Source organism: Anticarsia gemmatalis, chromosome 2, assembly GCF_050436995.1.
Source record: "Anticarsia gemmatalis isolate Benzon Research Colony breed Stoneville strain chromosome 2, ilAntGemm2 primary, whole genome shotgun sequence".
Classification (NCBI taxonomy): Eukaryota; Metazoa; Arthropoda; class Insecta; order Lepidoptera; family Erebidae; genus Anticarsia; species Anticarsia gemmatalis.
Window position 1 is genome coordinate 7,352,962 of NC_134746.1, and position 24,219 is coordinate 7,377,180.

A 24,219-nucleotide genomic window follows, 5' to 3' on the forward strand; every position below is an offset into this window, starting at 1 on the left:
GACAGATATTCGTCAGTAGTTAGTACAGTTTAGTGTAGCAATTGAAAGAGTTTTGCGGATTTTATATGTTTTATTTTGAATAAAAATACGTCTACGCCTCCTTCTTGGTATCGGTCTTTCCACCACGAATTCTTCCGGTTCTGCGGGCGGCGATCAAACCGACCTTGCGACCAGCGGATGTTCCTCTCTTGACAGTCGAAGCCTTACCTGTAGACAAATCATATTAAATGTCAGTTTGATTTAACAAGTTTAGATTATTTTTTGTAACATCAACACCAACAATGCTATGCAAGAGAATTGATTTTACATGACATTGAGTTTTTAAATAAAATATTGTGTGCTTAACTAGCAAATGAGCAAAACAAATTTTAACTAGAACTCACTTTAACCTTTTACACCAAATTCGACAATCAGGATGCAGATCATCAAAAAATGTGTATGTGTGTTAAAAAAATAATGAGATTCTGGTACTCACCAATATGTTGATGGTTACCACCACCGTGAGGATGCTCAACGGGGTTCATGGCAACACCACGCACGTACGGCCAGCAGTTACGCTTCACCTTGTACTTGTGGTACGCGCGACCAGCCTTCAGGATGGGCTTGTCAATACGACCACCGCCGGCGACGATACCTGTGCAAATATTACAAAAATGTTTAAGTATATGATCAAATTTTTTAAAGTCTTCATAGGGCTTAAGGAATTGTCCTCAGAAAGAGCCTCTGTGTAATCAAAGAATTTTCAGAGTAGGTAAGTGAAAGTCATCATGTACAACCAACCATAAATAAAAAAAGAAAACTGATAATATTAAAGTACTCACCAACCATGCCTCTGTTGCTTGATGGCAGCACTTTCTTGGCACCAGAAGGCAACTTTACCCTGGTACGCTTGGCATCGGGGTTGTGTCCGATGACAGTGGCGAAGTTTCCAGAGGCACGAGCCAGCCGACCCCTGTCACCCATCTTCTCCTCAAGGTTGCAGACAATGGTACCCTCAGGCATAGCACCCACAGGCATGACATTGCCTAAAATACAAATACATTATTTAAATAATCATTTTGAGAGTAACAAAGCTCAATTTTTTTAAAAATTATGTTATAATATTGCTGCATAGTGCAAGGTAAGCCAAGATTATGATGATACACAATTAATTGGTCAACAAAGTCTTGTGCATTTAAGAATTATGATCATAGGGCTGGTAAGTATCCAACTAATTTCGAAAACATTATAAATCCAACTCTGCTGATTCTATGCTGTTATGATTGGCAACAGAAAGATATTAAAATGGCTAAAATATCAAGTAAACTGGCAAGCAAAATAGTAGTTAATGGAAAAGAAACATACCGACTTCCAAAGTAGCCTTCTTGCCGCAGTATACAAACTGGCCAGTGTAGAGACCCTCGGGGGCAATGAACAGCTCCTTGCGGGTCTTGAACTTGTAGGGGTCACGGAAGTGGACAACTGCTAGGGGAGCACCACGGCCAGGGTCGTGGATGATGTCCTGTAAAGTAACAGTCACTGTTTATAAATAACCACTCACTAATTATACATTTATGTGGCGTGTGTGCAAGTGTGGCACTTACAGTAATGTAATAGAAAAAACACATTTAATTTTAAGCTCTGATACTAACTGTGGAAACTATAAACTGAACATGCATTGTGTAGTATGTCACAACATACCACACACAATGTAAAACTAACCTATTTCTCTAGTTTTGAGGTTATGATGCTATTTGTAAGTTATTAATCCAAAACACGTTGGTTCATTCAGCTAAGGAAGATACTTGAGATTTCATAGTTCAGACATGGCTACTAAAGGTCTAAATATTGACATGGAAATCAATCAACAATAAACTAATAGAAAGTAAATCATTAACGAAGAAAGATGAGTCCAAATAAAATAGCTGATGAAGTGGCATATTATGAGACACTTCTTCAATCCATGTGTTATATTGACACATGAGATTTGTTTAGGATACACAATGTAATATGTAGCTCTATCAATTTTTACGTACCGTAAAATGGGGTGATTAGATATCGTGGGGTGAATAGAGAAATGTCCGGCACTTTGATATTGCTTACTCTAATTTGTTACTAGCTTTATATAGAATATTTTTCTCTATGATTTATTACACAGCAACATTTTTTCTTTAGGCTTGGCACACACAAATTTATGTCAAGTTGAAATGTCATAGAAAAAAAAGCGGTTAAAGTTAAGGTGTGCAATCAAGCAATATTTGCTGTGTAGAACTTTTGGCTAAATAGCAAATTCTCGGTTAATATACCCTGTAAGTGTGTGTAATTGGATACATACATTACTTATCTTTAAGAAAAACAAAGGTAAGTTCGTATTTGATTATTTAATATTCTCATTTCTAGCAAATTCAAAATGTTAGCTTTTTTGATCTTATTTGAGGTGAATAGATACGGGAAGGAGGTTAATAGATACGCCTTTAGGGTCAATAGATACGCCATTGGAGGTGAATAGATACGGATGAGAGGTTAATAGATACGGGTGGGAGGTCAATAGAAACATGATTTTTAGGGTTGTCAATCGAGGCATGGTTTGTCAAAGCACGTACATATTTGTATAGGTACCTACTACCTAATAATTTTAAGTGCAACACACAGGTGTTGAACTTAAAATTATTAGGTGCATGGCTACAGAGCCATTAAATATTTTTATATTTTAAAATAGAATGGGATATTTTACCGATGATGATGATGATGATGATGATTATATTTTGCCGTAATAGCTGAAGTTAATTATTATTTAGATTTATATTGGTATTTATTCGTTAGTGTCGTGGCATAAGCTTGCGCTTGAGTTAGGATCGGACGCGCGGTCTCGGGTCGGGCAGTGTTATTGGGTTCATCCATCAGGCAATTCCCGGTAGCACCGCGGAGTCTGATAATATGCTCGCCCCCTATTACGTTGGGACATAAAAACACAGTTGGCGAAATGTGGATGTTTTTAACACCTCCATCTACCACCCTCGTTTTGGGAGTACAGGCATGATATTATGTTATGTTAATTATTTATATTTATTGTTTTTAAATATTTGATAATTATTTTGAATAGGTACGCGAGGGCTACATTGCGGTGCGCCCACCATGCCGAGAATTTACAAGCCAGATCCTCGTGGCAGGAAGTATAGAAGGTACCCCAAAGAACTAATAGAGCAGGCTGTCCGGGAGTACAAGGAAAGTAACGATTCCTTGAGTTGCATCGCGAAAAAATTTGATATGGACAAATCTGTCCTTCACAGACATAGCATTAAAAATATGAAATCACAAGGTGGCCAGACAGTCCTATCTAAAGAGACGGAATTGGAATTCATAAAATATATAAACATATGTGCTGAGTGGGGCTATCCTCTTGAACTATATGACTTGAGGTTATTAGTAAAAAACTATTTAGACAATTTAGGTGTTACAGAAAAAAGGTTTAAAGATAACATGCCTGGATTAGAATTTGCCCGAAGTTTTCTAAAGAGACACAGTGACAAAATAACACAAAGGGTATCGCAGAATATTAAAAGGAATCGGGCTGCTGTTTCAGCCGATGTAATAAAAGACTATTTCGAGCACTTAAAAATATCTATTAAAGACGTTCCGATCGAGAACATCGTCAATTACGACGAAACTAATTTAACGGATGATCCCGGCCGAAAAAAGATTATAGCTAAGAGGGGAACAAAATATCCTGAACGGGTGATGAATCACTCAAAGGCATCAGTATCCATTATGATGGCGTGTACAGCGGTAGGAGAAATTATACCCCCATATGTAGTTTATAAAGCTCAGAACTTATTTGATACGTGGACCAAGTCGGGTCCAAAAGGAGTACGCTATAATAGAAGTCAATCCGGCTGGTTTGATGCCAACATATTCCACGATTGGGTAACCACTATGATTTTTCCATTTTTTGAAAATAAACCAGGCAAAAAGTTACTAATAGGCGACAATCTATCATCCCACCTTTCAATAGAATTAATAAAAAAGTGTAAGGAAAAGGATATCCATTTCATTTTCTTACCTGCGAATTCTACTCACCTTACGCAACCACTCGATGTGGCCTTTTTTCGGCCTATGAAGATAGCGTGGCGAAAAATCATTTTCCAATGGAAGAAAACTGATGGCCGTAATCAATCTTCAATCCCAAAGGGTTGTTTTCCTAGATTACTGGGCAAATTAATGGACGATCTTAAAGAAAATGGTCCAGCTAATGTCATATCTGGCTTTAGGAAAACAGGGATAAATCCTTTGGACCCATCAGAAGTATTAAAAAAATTACCGGATTGGCAAGATCCATCTAAACCAGCCGAAGCTGTTGATACGACAGTATTAAATTTTTTGAAGGAAATGCGATATGGGACTATCAATATAGTAGAACCTAAAAGAAAGAAAAAACTTCAAATTCAGGCAGGGAAAAGTGTTTTATGTTCCAGTGATGAAGAATATATTGAGTCTGACCCAGAATACTTGCCTTGTTCTGTCTTGAGAGAAAACAATGAAAAGCAAAATAAAGAAGTAAACGATATGGTCACTAAAGGCAAGGGAAAAGGAAAAAAAACAAAAGTTAAAAATTACCCACCTGTACTTGAAGATCACCGTGTTCAGCGAGAAGCAAATAGTTCCTACATCAAAACCATCCCGACTATTGAACACACAATATCACTAGACGAAGCTATTCCAAGTTGTTCATTTAACATCAGCCGGTATGATATAAGAACATTGCCTTTAATTTTTGAAGATGACCTAAATGGTATAGGTCATGTTGAAACCATTGTACAAGATGAAAATGAATATCCCAATGAAAAGAAATCGAAAAAGGTTGAAATTATTTCCAATGTGAAAGTTAGTGATGCGGAATTGAAGAAAATACTGTCAAATAAAGATAAGTCAACCGTTTCAAAAAAATGCCCTTCGCGGCGGCCCAGTTACTACAGGTCTGATGATGACATCCTAAAAGATTTGATGGCTTTAGATTAGAGTCGATTGATAATTTACTTGATTTAATAGTTTTCATAATTATTATCCCATAATGATCACTTCGAACTTTCATTTGAGTACTTTCAGTAGGTATAATATTTTAACTTTTTCGTCTTCTTAAGTTTTTCAGTCATAGCATACTTACCACTGATTGCAGTTTATACAATCATTTTACCTTAATGTGAGTTTTATTAATAGGTAGGTATTCAGCTTAGGTTTATAAGTACTATTATTTTATGAGTATTTGTGATTCTTGATCTCATTCTTTACTAAATGTAAACCAAAAACTAATAGATAGTATTTTTAGAATTTAATAGTTTTATGTTATAACTAAAACATTATTTTATTTGTTATTTTTTTATAATCAAACCCTCATTTTACACAGGTGATTTCGCGATAGATATAATGTATCTATCGCGAAATCACCTGTGTAAAAATCACGCGATATCATCGCGATAGATATATATATTTAGCTGGGTTTGCCGTGTACTCTAGGAAAGTTGTGTGCAATATGTACAAATATTGTCTTAATAACACTGATTAAAAATAAAAGTTGATTTTGACAACCCTAGTGTTTTTTCTCTATTCACCCCCCTCCCGTATCTTTTGACCCCTGTTTCCAGGTAAATAGAAAACGCTTACTTTTTCTTAATTTACTAGTTATTGACACGTTTTAATTAATTTTCATCATAAATATTTAGTAAATTGCAACGTGACTCCTGATTTTACAATACTTCAATAATGATTCGCATATAAAATATTTAAGAAAATCGATGTAGAAGTTGAAAATTGTGTCTATCCACCCCATTTTACGGTACCTTTACAACCCCCTTGATGTAACCATGACGTTCAGCATAGTCCAAGGAACGAAGTTTAGGCGCTCCTTTCCTTTTCTTCGTGTGTGAAACGAACACTGAACCGGCACCTTTACGCTGAGCACGAATCACACGACCCATGATTACGTCCCGTCGCTGAAAGATATCCAAATATCTGTAGTGAAAATTCCGCCATTTTCCAGAAGAAACATAAAATACTTAGGATATTTTAAAGTTTCCGAGCAAAAATCAAACATATTCATTGGGATAAAACACGATGAAAAATTAAAGCCCAAAAATTCACGTACTTCTCTCAGACGGTCACTTTTGAAAGAACCTAATAGTGTTGTCAATGGATAAATAAACTGTGTCATTAATAGTTTTTCCCTATGGCAATTTTATGGGAGAATATATTTACTTAGTCGATTATCAACCTAACGACTAGTCGACTATTTTCACTTTATATTAAATTTTATCAATACAAACAAAATCGAAGAAATATCGACTTATTATTTTCATGTAGATATGTACATATCTATAATTTTCTCTCATTTATCAGTTTTAATCAAAAATAAAAAGTAGGTAGGTACCCATTTAGGTGTTACATTGCAAGAGTAGGTATTTACTCAAAATGAGGATTACTAGATAAATCAGTTTATATTGGACAGCTCACCACACACACAATTAAATTTTATTAAATGAATGACTAAATTAGAAATAAATATGAACTAGATTTTGTCTTCGTGGTGAATTATTACTTAGATTGAAACGAGGTTTCTAACAAAGTACCATGTATTTTAAGCCAACTATAATCTCATCACCTAATTCTGCTGACTTCATCTGGGTAGGGGTAGTATTTTTCAAAGAAGGTAACTCTTAAGCTAAGCTAAAAAAACTATTATAAGAAACTAATAAAAAAACAGTGCATGTATTTAGGACGTTCTGCCTCTGAAGAGGTATTTTTATGAACTAGCTAACCCGGCGAACTTCATAGGTACCGTCTAATGGTTGTTTTTTTCTTTTGTTTATTTTTTTATTTATTTCCCTGAGAACCATCCTCGTGCTTCAAGAAATATATTCAACCATTCTTGAGTTTAGGGCTTAGCAACACATTTGGGGATTCGTTTTTATATATTATTATAGGAGTAATAATTACTGGTTACTACCTACGTAACTATATTTTCGCCTACTACGTGTTTAACTCACGTTATAGTTTCTTTTAGAGCAATATCGTTTCTATCTGATTCCGCCATAATTTTACAAAGGCACATCCCTACTTTTGATTTGTTTGACATAATCACGAATGCCATATGTCTTTAGTGTCATTAATGTCACTTTACGTTGGAATTACGATTCATGTATTTATGTTCCAGTGTTTTTTTACCAATTTAAAATATTTTAATGTATACTAGTTGCTCTTGAATACCAATTATTACAGTCCTCCATTGCTAAGGTTTTGTTTTTTATCAACATTTAGAATTTGTTACGTACTAAAAAACAAATTTACTTGTGCATATAACACAAACATCTAGGTCACGTTGTGGTCACGTTGCAAGTGGCGTGGACGAATCTGACATTTCTATAATTCTCATAATTCAGTAGATTTGTACGCCACTTCTGTGATTGCCTCCTCCCTCAGTACATCGACGTAACATATTCTAAAAGTTCTAGAAGGTGTAGAGTCCTAAAGCAAAAACATTTGTAGTAACCGTTACTGCATTGATGTGTTTTTGATACCTTTTTAGTGAAAATCTGTAATTTGTCTTTGTTAACAGTAGAATTGAACAGACAAAAGTGAAATCGATTCATTTATTTGTATTGAGTATTCAATACTGTACTTATTTTACTGGAGTTTAGTGCAAAAGCTGAAAGTTTGTTTTGTGAACAGTAATTGAAGTATTACCTGTAAAATACATAGTGGAAATTTAATGGAGGTGAGTGCAATACATCTTATATTTTTTTTAACTAATAGTTGTGTTACACAGTTATATTTTTTTGTTTGTTTTTAGGATTCCAATTGGGATTTTCTATTTGTTTTGATGTATGAAACAGTTATTTTCAGTGCATTGTACAACATTTTACAATAAAATATATTTTTCCAAAAAAATGGGGTGTACACAAATCTCCATACCTTAAGGAACAACTCTACTCAACAATACTTAAATCACTAGTAGTTGTATTATGATGTTCTATCAAAACAATGCCTTTGTGTAGTATGAACTTATGCAACAATCAATAGCACTCTACTGTGATGTCATGACCTACTACATCATTATAAACATATACAATTAGTCTATTACTCACTAGAGACTTACTAAGAGGAAACATGAAATATTTTAGTTTGTCTATTGTTACCTTTTGATAATTGTTTTTTTTTTTAATTGTTTTTCTTCCTTTCCATAAACAATTTGTTATGTTTGAAAACAAAACAAATATTTTTTTAATAGTTTGTGTTATTTGATTATGTTTTGGCCACTAATTTTAATTAATTAATAATATTATCTACTATATAGGTAGGCACTATGCCAACATAAGCTAAACATAAATGTAGTTTGACTTAAACACTTTGATACTTATTGTTTAATTTTTTTTTCTAATACTTTTCAAAAAAAATCAAAATCAGGTAGAATAAATATTATATTCTTACTTATTCATGTGTCCTTATTTTTTATAAATTCTTGTTAGGATTTATTGATTTATATAGAAATACAACAGGTAGGACTGAGACTGGACCCTTTGTATTACTAAGATTTATTGTCAGTATAAAGCTTAAATTGGGTTACAGTTGTATACATTTGCAACAACCAAAAAATTAATTTAAAAAACACATTAATCAATGTTTTACTGATCTTCAGTCATTGAATGTTTAAAAATTAAATAAAACTATTAATTTTCATTGAGAATCAAATCTTGTCTTATGTACATTTTTATTATAGAAATCTAAAGTAGCTTGCTGCCTTGCAGCATTTTAAAAATCTACACTTATATCAAATGTTCTAATAAATTAGCATTTTGTGATTTTGATATTTTTGAACTGCTGCTATTTTTATACGGTACTGAATTAATATTCCATAAAATACAATTGAAGATATTCTATTCATAACAGTCATACTTGTGCCAATTTCAGATATTTGTGCGATTTTCGATATTTTCTAAATACTCTCCGTCGTCTTCGTAATTAATACGAAAGTCATAATGTGCTTAACATTTCATGTAAAAATCTGTGTCTCCATAAGTGCAAACTTGCAAAAAATATAATTGCAGTGCAAAATAATAATTAATCACTTATGTTTCGTAACTAAATTAACTATCATTTTAGACATAAAACAGTCTATTTATTGTTATTATATGATTTTTAATTTTACTTGACTAGGCATTTACAGAGTATCGTAATTTAAAAAAAAAAGAAGCACTACTAAATATTCTACTCAAAGAATCAAAACTGCTATTTCGTAAGCGTTTAGTCTGAGTCAGTCTGAAAACTTCACAAAACAATAAATATCGCTTTGCTGTACTTTGTATGCATTCACATGCATTACGATAACACAACACATTTATGTAATAGCAATCGAGTATCAAATAAATCGAGTATAATTTCAGTTTATTCTACTTATGTATCTTGATACTTATCTAATTTCCTCTTGATTGTCATTATTATTATCATAGACCGTCTTCATGACGCGAGAATATTTTGTTTTGTACATTCGTATATTTCCATGGCAACGTAACACCGGTCTAGTGGGGCGAAGACAAGCCGATAATCACGACGTATGCGCACAATCTTCAAAAGACAAGCGATAAATTCCAATGTGCATAAGCTCGTAATATAAATTTTACAATACTTACATTAATAAAAATTAATATTTTTAATGAAAACTATCTTCAATTTTCGAAATATCTGGTGCTATATAAATAAAAAAAAGCTTAAAACCGCCCATTTCCTGACGTGTAGTTTTGTCTCAAGATTTGTCTGATATAGGTTCGCCGTTCGTAAATACATAAAAATCCCTAACTCAATAAAACCAACTTACTTACTACGTAACAATTTGATGTAAACAAATGCTGATATCTACCTACGTATGTATATAGTTATAGGGACATGCTGGACTATAATCTTGCAGTTCTTGCGTTGAGGAGACTTTAGACCCGGTGCGTAACACGTGCCTGCTACGACCGCTAGTGCCAATTCTTATCATTCAGAATAAGCTTAACTTACTTAACAGAACAGGTTTGCGAACTATTACAGGGTCTTAATAAATCGACTTATATACGATTTATAACCAGTATTTAAATAATATGCTCGTACAGAAATATTTAAATGTCATCCTCATAAATCTTCGCAATTTAGGCGTTATTTCGTGGGTCAGAGACTAACTAAAATATTGAGGAATTATTAAACCCAGGTAGACTTTATTAGTGCCATCGAAAAGGCGAATTAACCTCCACAGATGAGAAGAGCAATAATATGTTATCGAGGTGTAAAATTCGTCAGTTTATTTAGTCTATTTCTGTTTTGGCAACTATCTATAAATAAATAATGTAATAATGAATGATTGACCTAAATTACTGACCCCCTCTCTCACAATCGCATGGATAACATTATTATAGTGTCGATCTCAAAAGCTAACCTGAATCAGTTTCAACGGTTTAGGCGCATTAGGGCTAATTCTCATTAGGGCTACTTCTCACTTGGGCTACTTCTCAATAGGGCAACTTCTCACTTGGGCTACTTCTCGTTAGGGCTACTTTTGTTTATTGAAATAAATACTGTCTTTATGTACCTACATATAAACATGTTTATACATTCATAAGAGATGAATGACATTATTATAAGAATAAATCAACATTAATTGAACCAATGTAATAGGTAAGTATACAATGATATAAGTATTACTTCTTGTAATTACTTTAGTCTGGTTTGAAAAGGTATAAAAAAGTACTTACGAAACTAAAAAATTGTCAAATAACAGTTCTTACATTTTTAAAGAAAATGACTTATTACCAGCCTCTTACATAAAGGAATCTACTGATTGTTAATTATTGTGTTGATTTATGCTTCTATAAATATATACCTAATTAATATTGTTTGTTGATTATTGTGTGGATTTATGTTGATTTTATTGAAATTCAAGTAATTAAAAGAAGTGACACCTAGTAATGTTTACATATCCTTTAACTATTGATTTGTGTATGTTATAAATAAATGTTAGTTTCAAACCAGACTAAAGTAATTACAAGAAGTAATCTTATAACATTGTATACTTACCAATTACATTGGTTCAATTAATGTTGATTTATTCTTATAATAATGTCATTCATCTCTTATGAATGTATAAACATGTTTATATGTAGGTACATAAAGACAGTATTTATTTCAATAAACAAAAGTAGCCCTAACGAGAAGTAGCCCAAGTGAGAAGTTGCCCTATTGAGAAGTAGCCCAAGTGAGAAGTAGCCCTAATGAGAATTAGCCCTAATGCGCCTAAACCGTTTCAACGCGCTAATTCGAGTGTAATTTTTAAAATTTTCTTCGCGAACAAAATTACTATGGTCAACATACTTATATCAACTGATTTGTTGCAAAAGTTCGTAAGTAAATACCCTTGAATTATGAAAAATGTTTTCGCAATAAAATATAAGAGTTCTTATTGTCGGAGAAATTTCTTTCAATTTCGAAGTTACGACAACGGCGGCAACTCTTGTAAGCCTTCTCTTGTTCGCGAATTTCGCAAAATGTTTTTCCGTTTTAAAAAGCTGTTTGTCAATGTCGAAATGTTTTGTTTTTATGTATGAAATTGTTAAAGACTCGAACAATATTCAATAAAAGCTACCGAGACCGGCATAATAGTTCAATAGAATACGTTTTAAGTTCAAGACTTTACACTTTCTACGCAAGTCGCAACAGAGTCTGCTATAGTCTGCTGCGTAGGATGTGTATAGAAATGGGAAACCGTTCCTATTTTACGAACAACGCACTACTGCAAAACTACAGATTACACTTATGATAGTTTATAGCAGTAAAATAAGTAATGATGCGGTAAACAAATTAAAAACAAAACCTTGTCGAGCCCCTCTTGCATGGACTATATAATGGTTAAGAACATATAGGTACGCCTTTAAAAAAATGTCTTATTCTCACTTCCTGTACATAACGGACATCCAATGAATGATACAATAGTACACGACACTCATCATAGTCATCATATAAATTGTCGAACGTCATCATTTAGTTGCGATAGACGATGCGGTTATGTAACGTTATATTTCGTTTTATCCATCCGCACCAATTAGCGCTGCATCGTTGGCTGCAGCGAACACAAATAGTAGGAAAACAATGAATAAACACACATTTAATTTTGTTGAAACATGTTTGATTAGTCCAATAATGAAGCCAATAAACATATTTTAACGCATTAGTATAATAACATACTATTACTTATAAGGGATTTATATTAACGTTACATTAGGTTGCCGTAAAATGAGTAATGAAGTCCCAAAAGTAGTGGCGAAGTCTCTCAACGTCGCGATCACGTGTCCTCCCGCGCTTTCTGCGCCGTGCTCTCAACACGAGCCTTCCATTTCGACACTTTTTTCTTCTCAAACAAATATAACAGGTTTCAGTCCAAAATTATTTGTTCTGTAACGTCTGTAATACCGGAACTACATTTGCTATGCTTTCTGATACCTGGAATACCTGAGTTTATTTATTTTGTCATATGAATAAAATCTAGGTACCTACTATTTTTATGATGTGTGTGGAAAACGTAAAATATAGTTTCAATTACATGAACCACAAGTGTTTTAGAAATAACAAGCACCTGTCAGCAAATTGTAAACAAAACAGTATTACGTAACGAGTCGATAATTGTGTCAACTTGGTGTAATTACAATATAATCAAATAACGTCAGCTATAATCGCAACTTGTTGTTCACTGTTTAATTTTATTACTTGTTTTATTATGTGTAGGTAAATCCGACTTTGGACATTACTAACAGATATCCGTGTAAAGATTTTTAAGCACGTCCTTCAAAATTATTGTAATTTATATCGACGCTCCTTTATTATCTCACAATGTTTTAATTAAAACACATTAGAATACACGTTGCGTTCTACTTCTGTAAGATAAAGAACGTAGTCCTAATTTTCGAAACCTATTAACGGGCAGCGTAAATGTACAACACGTAGTTTACTATCCATCTTATATAAGTCTATAAACTCTAGAAAATGCTTTCATAATGTTGGTTTTCAGTGTTGGTTTTCGTTCTGACAGGCTCATTAAAATTTACAGGTTCACAGTTCAGTGTTCATCTGACACCTATGGGAAATCGGGCATACCAATGATGTTATGATTACGTGACATGTTTAAGAAATATATAACTAATCTTTTCTGTTTTGTGTATTCGATAAAACGGATATCAAAATTAGGTGTGTTATAGCAGGCGCAATGTGGGTAACTACGTAAGCATGTCAGCGGCCGCTGAGACGCTCCCGGCGTCCACCACGCGCACGCATACTCCCGTGGCGTCAGCACCCGCGCCTGCCACGGCGCCCGCCGCCCGCCGCCCTGGCGGCAAACACACAGTCCACTGGTTTAGAAAAGGCCTACGCCTCCATGATAACCCTGCGTTGAGAGAAGGCCTCGCCGATGCGGCCACCTTTCGCTGTGTATTCATCATAGACCCGTGGTTCGCCAGCTCTTCTAATGTCGGCATCAACAAGTGGAGGTAATTTAGGATCCTTTCTAATAGGATGATTAATATTAATGGACCACGTTCTAGCGAATCATGTCTTTGTATCATCAGGTTTCTTCTGCAATGTTTGGAAGACCTAGACCTTAGTTTAAGAAAACTGAACTCACGGCTATTCGTGGTTCGTGGACAACCTGCGGATGCGTTACCGAAGTTATTCCGAGAATGGGGTACTACGGCGCTGACCTTCGAGGAGGATCCAGAGCCCTACGGGCGAGTGCGGGACCACAACATTATGTCAAAATGTCGCGAAGTTGGCATCACAGTCATTTCGCGGGTGTCACACACACTTTACAAACTTGACCAGTAAGTTATCAAGAATAAGTACTACTAGTAATAAAATGAGTAAATGACAGTACACAATATACCAACCTATTTTATGTAATTTTTAAGTTTTTTAATTAATAACATTATTCAAAAATTGCTTCGACTTAAAGGACTATGGGCAAAAATGTATGGGCTCCGTCCCCACCTACCAACAAACATGGAACTGATACCAACGTGTTCATAAAGTGCCCCCTATTTAATTAAAATCCTTTGTTTTTGATAAATCAGTGGGAATATTCGCTTAGCCTTTGTTCCAAACTATGTTGGAGTTGGCTTCCAGTCTCACCGGATGCAGCTGGATACCAGTGTTTTACATGGAGCGACTGCCTATCTGACCTCCACAACCCAGTTACTTGGGTATTAACACGATACCCTTCGGTAAGACTGGTTGTCAGACTTTCAAGCTTCTGACTACTGTTAACGACTGTCAAAGATCTTCGAAAATGACAGCCGGGACCCACAATTTAACGTGCCTTCCGAAACACGGAGGAACTCGATATGTATAAGATGGTCACCCATCCACGGAACAACCTCGGCAAGCGTAGCTTAACCTCAGAGATCGATCCGTGCGGCTGTTGTAAACTAAGCCACGAGCTCAAAAAAAAAAAAACTATTTGTAATTATTATTTAACGTATATTTAAAAAAAAAAACAATTTGTAATTATTATTTAACGTATATTTTTATTTTACATTTGTAAGTTATTTTAACATTATTGTTATATTACAGTACTAACTCATATGTATAATAATGTCCTCCTAGCCGATATACGGCTACGGCGGTCAGTTTTATTGAAACTGGCCATCTGTGCCGGACTTTGTTTATAGTGTCCAAGTGTGTGCACAATACACAGGTACACTCTCTATTCCATCACTCTCATAGTTTGGTGGGACGGATAACCGACACGACCAGTGAGAGGTCAGGCGCAGGACCGACGGCTTTACGTGCTCTCCGAGGCACGGAGGTCTTCGACCTCAACTTCCTAACTCCGGGCAAGCTCTAGGAAATTCTTAACAGAAAATCTCAGAAAAGACTGTTTGGCCCGACCCAGGATTCGAACCCGAGACCTCTCGCACCGCAGTCGCATATACTACCGACCGCGCCACAGAGGCACTCATATGTATATACTTATATCATTTCCATTATATAGTTAATACATGTTATTGATTTCGTATTTCAATAATTATTTTTACTCGTCAATTATAATGCTGTCTAACAGATGCGCTGGCAGATTAAAATCTGATCAGATCTAAAATCGTGGGTTGGAGAGCGGGGGGAGGGGGTTATTTTGTACCCAGCTATCTTTATGTGCATGCGGCGTCCGCCGCTGTGCACTAATTAATAAATAAATGAGCATGTATTTTGGAATTAGTCGTCAATAATACGTTAACGAGATATTTGTTTAAACGTAAGATACTATGAGAACCCCATGCATTTGGGCAATGTCGCCATAGTATAAAAATATCGTCTTGCCAAGATATATCAATTGAGCTACATTTCATTTTTGTTGATGGGTGGGGACGATTCCGCCCATAGTCCTTTCTCTTTAAAATATTTTGGTGTCATTATGTTCTAAGTAGTAGTAATCTAAGTAAGTAGATTAAGTTCTCGTAAGCTCCAGTACTAAAAAAACATACCGTTGTTTAATACTTAATTTTGATGAAACGATTAAAAGCACTTTATATCTTCTGATTGTCAAAGAGCACCATCGCTTGGGAACGTGTCAATGTGGAGTAGAAGAGGCACAAGAAGCTCCACAACCTCCTCCGTCACGACACGTACTTATAAGCAAAGTAATTATGAGGAGGGGACACATTCTTTACAAAAAAAACAAGTTAATATCGCGGCAGTAAAATAGAAACGTCTATTTAAGTTTATAAATGAAAATAAAAATCAATTAAACGCAAAACCTGACAATATTTCGTTCGAATCCAAGAACGGAGTAAAATATTTTATAATTTACCATAATTTTGAAAGGAATGACTTGAAGTAAATGCAAACTCAAGATTTGCCATTCGTATTGAATATTAATGTAGACGTAGCTGGATTGAGGCCTACTGCCATACATTAAGGACACTGACTCTGACTAATATGTATTTAATAGAAACATGCAAAAATTGTTCAAGTAGACATTTTACCAGAATAAGCCAAAAGTAAAAGTTACAAGTGCACTTACAGCACATATTATTCTCATATCTGGTGCTTTACAAAGTCATTGTCTTATCAATGCACCGCGTATTTATCATTCAGTGGACGTTTTTGAAAATATATTTACTAACATAGCAATAGCAAGCTGTCCCGAGCGACTGCAATCGAATGTATTTTCTACAAATCGGGAGTAAAAAGTTATGAATATGAAGCAATATGCTTCATATTCATAACTTTTTACTCCCGATCACATCTTGGTTAGCATAAACGTATTCAGGTTTTGCGTTTCTTGAATTACCTGTCCATTCTGCAAAAGTCGCAAAAGCATGTCGGTGAGGCTGCACTTCTAAAAATCTTAATTCGTATGACAATAATTGAGCTTTTCGTTCTTATTACGGTCTATAAAAATCGCGTTCGTAATGCACAAACTTTTCTCTTTAAGCCAGTTACAAAACATTCGAGTTTTGTTCTGAATTGTTATTTTTCTTACAGAATAATAGAACGGAACGGCGGCAAAGCTCCGCTAACGTACCACCAGTTCCAAGCGTTGATCGCCAGCATGCCTCCGCCGCCGCCGGCCGAGGCGCCCATCTCGGCGCAGATGCTCAACGGAGCCACCACACCCGTCAGCGATGACCACGATGATCGCTTCGGTGTACCCACCCTCGAGGAACTCGGTTAGTAACAACTTTTCATAAGGACAAATAGATTATTCAAGCTTACTAAAAGGCAACTGGTACTACTGTTGTCTTTTTATTAAGCTGTTTTGTTACCTCCCTACCTATAATCAATGACAATAATCAACACAACCTTTATTAATTATCAACTTTTTTCTGTTTTCTCATCACAGGTTTCGAGACAGAGGGCTTAAAACCCCCCGTATGGATTGGAGGTGAAAGTGAAGCATTAGCAAGGCTGGAGAGGCACTTAGAAAGAAAAGCGTGGGTGGCGTCATTCGGCAGACCGAAAATGACTCCGCAGTCACTACTCGCCAGCCAGACAGGCTTATCTCCTTACTTACGGTAAACGTTTGTACAGTCTTGATACCGGCTTGTGATAACACCAAAACAGTACGTCATTGAATGTCGTCATTTTGTTGCAGGTTCGGTTGTTTGTCAACGAGATTATTCTACTATCAGTTGACGGAACTATACAAAAGAGTGAAACGGGTAAGACCGCCGCTATCACTACACGGACAAATATTATGGAGGGAATTCTTCTACTGCGCTGCAACGAGAAACCCAAATTTCGACCGCATGGAAGGAAACCCCATATGCGTGCAAATACCATGGGAGAAGAACTCAGAAGCACTGGCGAAATGGGCTAGTGTAAGTGTTGATTTGATTGATAAACTTTTTCAATAATTTAAAAACTCAGTTGGTACGCTATTTGTACAAGAACGTAATTATAACAAATTCCATAAAATGTGTTCTAACCATCTGTGAATGTAAATGAACATAGGTAATATATAAATAAATATTGTTAATTGCAGGGTAAGACAGGGTTTCCATGGATAGACGCTATAATGACACAGTTAAGAGAAGAGGGTTGGATACACCACCTGGCGCGACACGCTGTCGCTTGCTTCCTCACGAGGGGCGACTTATGGATCTCATGGGAAGAAGGGATGAAGGCAAGAAACATTTTCATTAACGATTGATGTTTAAACCACATACACAACATGGATTCGATTGACATGTTCAGATACGTGGCTACCATGTATCAGTGAAAATATTTATAAATCTAATAACATAAAAACTTGCCTAAAATTATGATTTGACTGGAATAAAAACGAGACACTGGAAGATAAATGAAATCCAATGAATAAATGTAACAACTTAAACACGACATGATAAATAACAATAAAAATCACATAAAAATGATATTAAGTATTGGAAATTTATGAGATATTAATATATTTTTTTGTTTGTGGCGTCACTGCAAACGGAGTACTGGTGGTGAATATTGTATGAAGACGTGTGGTGTTAATGAGTGGAGGGTCCCCGTCTCAGGTGTTCGACGAACTGTTGCTGGACGCTGATTGGTCGGTGAACGCCGGCATGTGGATGTGGCTCTCGTGCTCATCCTTCTTCCAGCAATTCTTTCACTGCTACTGTCCTGTCAGGTTCGGTAGGAAAACCGACCCTAATGGTGACTTTATAAGGTAATTCTTTCTTTTGTTTCCTATTTACAAGATTACGCATACTTTTTTTATGACGTCACAAACATTATTCTAAAATAGAAATTGCGTCATTTATTTTAAACAATACGTCGCGCTGTTATGTCATTTCAGTTTTTACAAAATTGATGTTATGTTTTCGCTTGATTCTTTGTATACTCCTTTTGTTCGCTAGGGTTATTTATAAACGGCACCCAGAGACTTGACGCGCTCTCAAAGTGTAAAGGATTTGATACATAGTACATTTAGGCGAACTCCAGGGCCAATACTACAAATTCAGCGACTGGACAAGTACAGTTTATCATTTGTCTTAGACAATGTAAGTGTTTGGAACACTGAACAAATTTGTGGTGTTTTAGTCCATCATTTATATTTTACTAAAGTAAAGGGGACTCGTCTATATGCGAGCTTTATATTTAATTCCTTAATTCGGGAGATGGGACTCTCATTAAACCAAGTGCTGTACTGATTTATGTAGGTTTTCTTGTTTCAATTCAACTGTAATGACTGAAGCTTACAAATAACCATGCTTGCTGAGTCATCATTGAATGAAGCTGCTTATTATAAGTACATTGGGTCTATGGTTTATTGCAAAAAGCTCATTGACATTGTAAGGATATTATAAAATCTATTTTAGATACATAGAACTTAATATAATCTACACACTTAAAATGTTAGGTTATCTAAAATATAAATTTAAATTATTTGAACAGGAGGTACATCCCAGCGTTGAAAAATATGCCGACGCGGTACATCCACGAGCCATGGGTGGCGCCAGAAGCGGTGCAACAAGCGGCGCGCTGTATCATCGGACGAGACTACCCCATGCCCATGGTGGACCACTCCAAGGCCTCACAGATCAACATAGAACGTATCAAGCAAGTCTACGCTCAACTCGCTAAATATAAACCTCAAGGTAATTACCATATAATTTTAATTCATTTTACAACTTACTATTTCGTTCAGAACGGTCGCAGCAATAATTAAGACAAGTTATTGTTTCAGGAACTCTGAATCCGAACGCAGTAGCGCGGCCCAACGTGATGCAGTCCTCACCGAGCCCGACTTCAATAATAGCGAGCATCAACCAGTCCAACTACTTGTGCAGTCAAACCCCAGACCCACAGCCTCCGACCTCACAGATTATACCATACAAGGACAATGACAATGTATTCCAGAGACCAATGCAAAACAGCATTAAAACAGAACCTAAACAACCTGCATTCAAACAAGTTGTCATCGTGCAACAGACACAAAATACTAATGTTACATCTCAGACAGTATCGGATTGCACGAAACAGTCGAAAGAAAACTACATCGCCAATGGACAATTAGAAATTTCCTACAAAGCACAGGATGCAAGAAATGAAAAACAAGAAAACTATGACTTTAAAAACTTAGTCATCAATAACTATGTACAAGGATATTCTAATTCACAGGAACTCTACGAGAACCAACAGTCCAACAGAAATGAATATAAACAACAAACATTAAAAATTAACACTTTCGGTTACGAGAAGCAAAAATACTATTTGTCTACATTTGCAGAAAATGGCCGTGTACCCGCCGTACATAATGACGCACAGCAAAACTTCGGAACTGTCAACCATAACCGCGACTCAGTGTTAAATTATAACAGAGAAAGCAAAAATGAAAATGTAAAAGATAAACCTAACGATTTGCAGAAGATGACGATCAATAATGAGGACACATTCTCCAATGACGATTGTCAGAACAAGTCAACTAATGATAAATAATAATCTGGATTCTATTAAATAATTATTAAACTATAGTATGATCTTATGATCTCTAATTAGGTAATATATTTGGAAGGTACACCGAAATATAATTATGTAAATTGGAAAATTAATAGATATTTAATGATTGATGTATTATGAATGGGAGTTTATTTATAAAGCTAGATTAACTAGCTTGTTATGTTGTTGTTCAGAGTCAAGATGGATAAAAAAGAATCAAATTAGATAAAAGTAAAAGGCAGGTACACAAAATATATATGAATTGGCGTTATTAATTCAAATTGTGAATTGGCCAGAATAGGCTTAATGTATAAGCCATTGAAATAAAATAATTCTAAGTTATGATAACAAAATTGTTAGATAAATATAATTATATATGTTTCTATGCAAAATTGTGTTTCAAATTATTACAACCTCGTTAAAGTCCCTAAACTACTGAAAAGATTTTGAAATTACATTAACACAAAGTATACTTTTTACCCTGGTGAATGTTTTTGGGCTAACCAAGTTTCGGGCACTGGCTGTTATAGTAGTATATACTAATACATAGGTAGATATAGAAAATTACTCAATTGGATTTAGTCACTTAGAAATTTAACTGAATTCAATGGGGACAAATTAAACAAAAAATAACTCTTAAACTTATTTATTTTCCAGCAAAGCCACAGTTTCTAAATGTTGTTTGAGAGCCTTTTTAACCTTTCTAGATTCATTGACAGCTTTCTTATCTACCACTGGTTTCTTACTTCCACCTAATTCTTTTTTAATTGTTGATACAACAGACATCTAAAATAGAAAACAGCCTATAATTACTACCAGTAGTATGCCATTAGTACTCATGCAAAGAGTAGAGGATTTCACTTACACTTTCTGGAATGTGGACATATCGAATGTTACGACCTTGTACAAACAAGTTTTCAAATGAGTACTCATTTCCTTGAGGGTCACAGTATACAAGATTTGTGAAAGAAATGTTCATGAAACTGTAACAAGATATGAGTTAATTATTTTTCATAAAGATAGTTTGAGTATATTAATCATGCCCAAACTATCTTCACTGAAAATGTTGTTTCTTACCCATCAACATTACTAATATTTCCACAAATATAAGCATCATTGCGAAGATCCACAGTAACATTTTGACCTCTCAAGGCTCTTACAAGGCATAATAATGTGTTATGATAGAAGAATTTCTCTTTCGGTGTTCCAACAAACATTTTGCTAAAAATGTTTAAAAACACTATTATTATTTGAAATAGTTCTCAGTACTCTAGAAACAAAATAAAAAAACTACTATACAAGTCCATTATGCACCTAAAGCCGTTATAAATATGAATGAACAAAGAATACAAAGATCACAGTTTCAATGATTTAATCATAATCTTTAAAAGAAAGTCAAAACTAAATTCAAATAAATACATTTCCTACTTAATCTACATCATTTTCACTATTTAACTATAACAAGTCTTGCATCCTGATTGGATTTTAATTCTAATTCTGCTCTAGTTATTTTCCACTCATCATTGTTTCTCTCAGCCCAAAAATAATATGTTCCTCTATCATTGGGCCCTGACACAGGTATACAAAATCTAGCTGTTTTGCCATCAGAGAAGTTGTTCTCAGCATCAGTAATCTTAAATTTCTTATCTTTAATTGGTTCTCCTAAATAGTGAACAGCTCCAGGATGAGTTCTTAACGTTTTTAATGCACTTTTATAGTAATCGTAGCCTCTCACTCTCTCTATAATCCTTTGTTGTAAATAATAACCAGTAGCACTGACTATCAAACCACCCCAAGCTGCAATTTGTACAAGCCTTCTAGTAGATACAGTCATGATTAACTTGCCGAAATTCAAGAAGCAGATTTCGTGTCTCTTCTCACTTATATGTTAAAAGGTTTACGGGCTGCGTGTCCAAAAAGCTTCTCAGTAATAACTTATTCTATTCATGGACAACTTAGGTTGGTTCTGTTATGATTACTTAACGTATTTCTCGTTCATTTATGTATTAACAGAATTATTTCATAACAACAACAAATCCACGAGTTAGGTTATACGGTCCCTGCAGATAGTTTTGTAAGATGTCACACTTGTCACTTTGATGACAATGACAGAATTTAGAGAGGTGTTCAATCTCGATATTTCCGGGATTCAAAATATTTTATCTCGCGGTATCCCGAATTGAACAACACCGTTTAAAAAATTTGAACCTATGTATGCTAGTTCTACTAAATTTAAATATTATTATATGGATGTACATGCATTGTTGAATTAATGTTATTATAATTATTTATTTAGTTAGTATTCAACTAAAAGGTTTGCGAAGGTAACAAACATACCTATAGAGGCAAGACAGTGATGTCTACCAAAATATATTTTTTTTTACAATCTGAGTGGTAGCGTTCCAATAAAGATTCCACGGGGAGATTGGAGCTCTGTGCTAGTAGTATTAGTAGGACTCCTCCTAACCTAAGTTGTACTAGACACTAATTATTGTCTTTTTGGCTGGCAAACTTTTAACTTTATGTCATTGTCAAATGTCAAACGGGTTATCAAACTCACATGGATTTATTGTCACATATTTTGTAGTTGTTTTAGTTTTTGTCTTTTGACGACAATTAATCATTCGTTTACTTTAGTTTAGACGGTATAGTAAAGCTTATTCTCAATATGAGTACATCAAGGGGAAGTAACGTTAGAAAACGACCACAGAAGCACCAAAACAGAACTGCATTCAAAAATGATTTACACGATACAAGCCACAAAACAAAGTTTCTGAACTCCTTAGAGGTTACAGGAGTATGCGCACGTTGTAAGGACATTATTGAATGGAAGATCAAATACAAAAAGTATAAGCCTTTGACAGCACCACGGAAATGTGTGACTTGTGAACAGAAAACTGTTAAATATGCTTACCACTTGATGTGCACCCAGTGTGCTAAAGATAAACAAATATGTGCAAAATGTTGCAAGCCAGTAGAGGTATGTTGTTAAAAAGCAAGTTTCAGAGTAGTTATTGTCTTATCTACTACATAATAATGTGTTTATTTATTTTCAGAGTACAGTCGCAGATGTTGTTGAAGACAGTCAAAATGCAGATTTAAAAGAAATGTTAAAAGATTTGCCAGAAAGGAAACGACGTACTATTCTAAGGTATGACTCCTAATCTTGACTATGTAACTAGCATGCTATGAGCGCTGTTTTATAATTCCTTGATCTTATTCCAGACACATCAACAAACAAGAAGATGGTCAACAAAAAGTTACACCAGAGATAATGGCAAAACTAGAAAAAATGTTGAGTGAAACAGGAGTAGATGATGACTTTAACTTTTCAGATGAAGATGATGATTTTCCTGAAAGTGATGACCAGAGTATATGAGGTCTTTTAAGAATATATCTTATTGTAAATATGTGTAAACACAGTAAATAAAAACACTATTTTAACCAATTTGTATTTATGTATTTCTCTACCCCACTAGTCCCTATTACTGAAATACAGCTTTTAACCTTTTCACCGCCACGGACGTTAAGAGACGTAAAATTGAAAATCGCTCACGACGCCATCGACGTGATAGCACGTCAAAAATATCACTTTTTTATAGTTCAAAATAAACATACAACAATACGTTTCAAGTGTTTTCTTTCTCCTGTTATTATTACCTAAACATATTTATTACATTATTACACAAAGACATATAATAATTAGACAGTTGTACCTGAAAAAAAAACAAAGTAAATCATCATGCAAAATGTATAAATTTAGCCCGCAAATCCACGCCACAGACGTGAAGACGCGTCAACTAGTGATGTGCAAGGAAAAGGACTACAATCTAAACACTTTATGCAATATTTCGAAAACAAATTGAAATACTTCACTCCTTTCTGAAAAAAAAATTTTTTGTCTGATATGTTTTAAATTAGATTCAATACAAACCTAAATATGTAATAAAACTACCATATCTAGTGATAAACTCATGACTAAATAAGTGCAAATCGATCATTTTGTGGCAACTCTCGCGCATCTCTATTAGCGGAATCCCTTACAGTGCTTCGTACGCCACTGACGGAATCAGACGGCGCGCTCTGACGTCACCCGCGCTGCTGGACACTCGTAGTGTTGTTGCAATACGTTATTAATAATAGGTACATAAATTCTTGTGTATAATAAATTTTTCGTACACCATCTGCGCCACAAAAATGTCTTCAAGTCAAATGACGACAGAAGAGCTGTTGAGAGTGTTAGAAGGTGTA

General features: G+C 34.9%; 5 protein-coding genes across 13 annotated transcripts; 3 read left to right on the forward strand and 2 right to left on the reverse strand.

The window, feature by feature from the left end:
• Positions 1 to 50: 50 nt before the first annotated feature.
• Positions 51 to 6,191, reverse strand: RpL8 (ribosomal protein L8). Its single transcript, XM_076128878.1, has 6 exons — positions 6,119 to 6,191; positions 5,814 to 5,966; positions 1,345 to 1,501; positions 822 to 1,025; positions 476 to 634; positions 51 to 207 (listed from the first exon to the last, which is right to left on the reverse strand). The coding sequence occupies exons 1-6, from the start codon at positions 6,182 to 6,184 to the stop codon at positions 92 to 94; spliced, it is 855 nt and encodes a 284-aa protein (XP_075984993.1). The 5' UTR covers positions 6,185 to 6,191; the 3' UTR covers positions 51 to 91.
• Positions 1,508 to 5,802, forward strand: LOC142982369 (uncharacterized). The gene is made up of 2 exons (XM_076128833.1): positions 1,508 to 2,340; positions 3,083 to 5,802. The coding sequence occupies exon 2, from the start codon at positions 3,115 to 3,117 to the stop codon at positions 4,993 to 4,995; it is 1,881 nt and encodes a 626-aa protein (XP_075984948.1). The 5' UTR covers positions 1,508 to 2,340; positions 3,083 to 3,114; the 3' UTR covers positions 4,996 to 5,802.
• A 943-nt stretch (positions 6,192 to 7,134) lies between the features above and the next one.
• Positions 7,135 to 20,353, forward strand: LOC142982397 (cryptochrome-1-like). 7 transcript variants are annotated; one of them, XM_076128890.1, is made up of 11 exons: positions 7,135 to 7,263; positions 7,586 to 7,744; positions 13,237 to 13,535; positions 13,614 to 13,865; positions 16,525 to 16,709; positions 16,883 to 17,054; positions 17,135 to 17,360; positions 17,525 to 17,665; positions 18,045 to 18,196; positions 18,925 to 19,127; positions 19,205 to 20,353. In XM_076128890.1, exons 2-11 carry the CDS (start codon positions 7,739 to 7,741, stop codon positions 19,966 to 19,968), a joined length of 2,400 nt encoding a protein of 799 aa, XP_075985005.1. In that variant the 5' UTR covers positions 7,135 to 7,263; positions 7,586 to 7,738; the 3' UTR covers positions 19,969 to 20,353. The 7 variants fall into 7 exon arrangements, with proteins under 7 accessions (XP_075985005.1, XP_075985021.1, XP_075985030.1 ...); XM_076128906.1 differs by having other exon boundaries at positions 7,144 to 7,263; positions 7,556 to 7,744; XM_076128915.1 differs by having other exon boundaries at positions 7,152 to 7,263; positions 7,589 to 7,744.
• A 245-nt stretch (positions 20,354 to 20,598) lies between these two features.
• On the reverse strand, positions 20,599 to 22,048 carry LOC142978374 (U7 snRNA-associated Sm-like protein LSm10). Of its 3 annotated transcripts, none has more exons than XM_076122802.1 (4): positions 21,814 to 22,048; positions 21,046 to 21,189; positions 20,834 to 20,951; positions 20,599 to 20,754 (listed from the first exon to the last, which is right to left on the reverse strand). In XM_076122802.1, the coding sequence occupies exons 2-4, from the start codon at positions 21,183 to 21,185 to the stop codon at positions 20,611 to 20,613; spliced, it is 402 nt and encodes a 133-aa protein (XP_075978917.1). In that variant the 5' UTR covers positions 21,186 to 21,189; positions 21,814 to 22,048; the 3' UTR covers positions 20,599 to 20,610. The 3 variants fall into 3 exon arrangements, with proteins under 3 accessions (XP_075978917.1, XP_075978924.1, XP_075978933.1); XM_076122809.1 differs by having other exon boundaries at positions 21,810 to 22,048; XM_076122818.1 differs by lacking the exon at positions 21,814 to 22,048 and adding an exon at positions 21,397 to 21,535.
• A 444-nt stretch (positions 22,049 to 22,492) lies between these two features.
• LOC142982431 (uncharacterized protein C9orf85 homolog) lies at positions 22,493 to 23,416 on the forward strand. Its single transcript, XM_076128946.1, has 3 exons — positions 22,493 to 22,948; positions 23,025 to 23,119; positions 23,194 to 23,416. The coding sequence occupies exons 1-3, from the start codon at positions 22,637 to 22,639 to the stop codon at positions 23,345 to 23,347; spliced, it is 561 nt and encodes a 186-aa protein (XP_075985061.1). The 5' UTR covers positions 22,493 to 22,636; the 3' UTR covers positions 23,348 to 23,416.
• Positions 23,417 to 24,219: the final 803 nt, after the last annotated feature.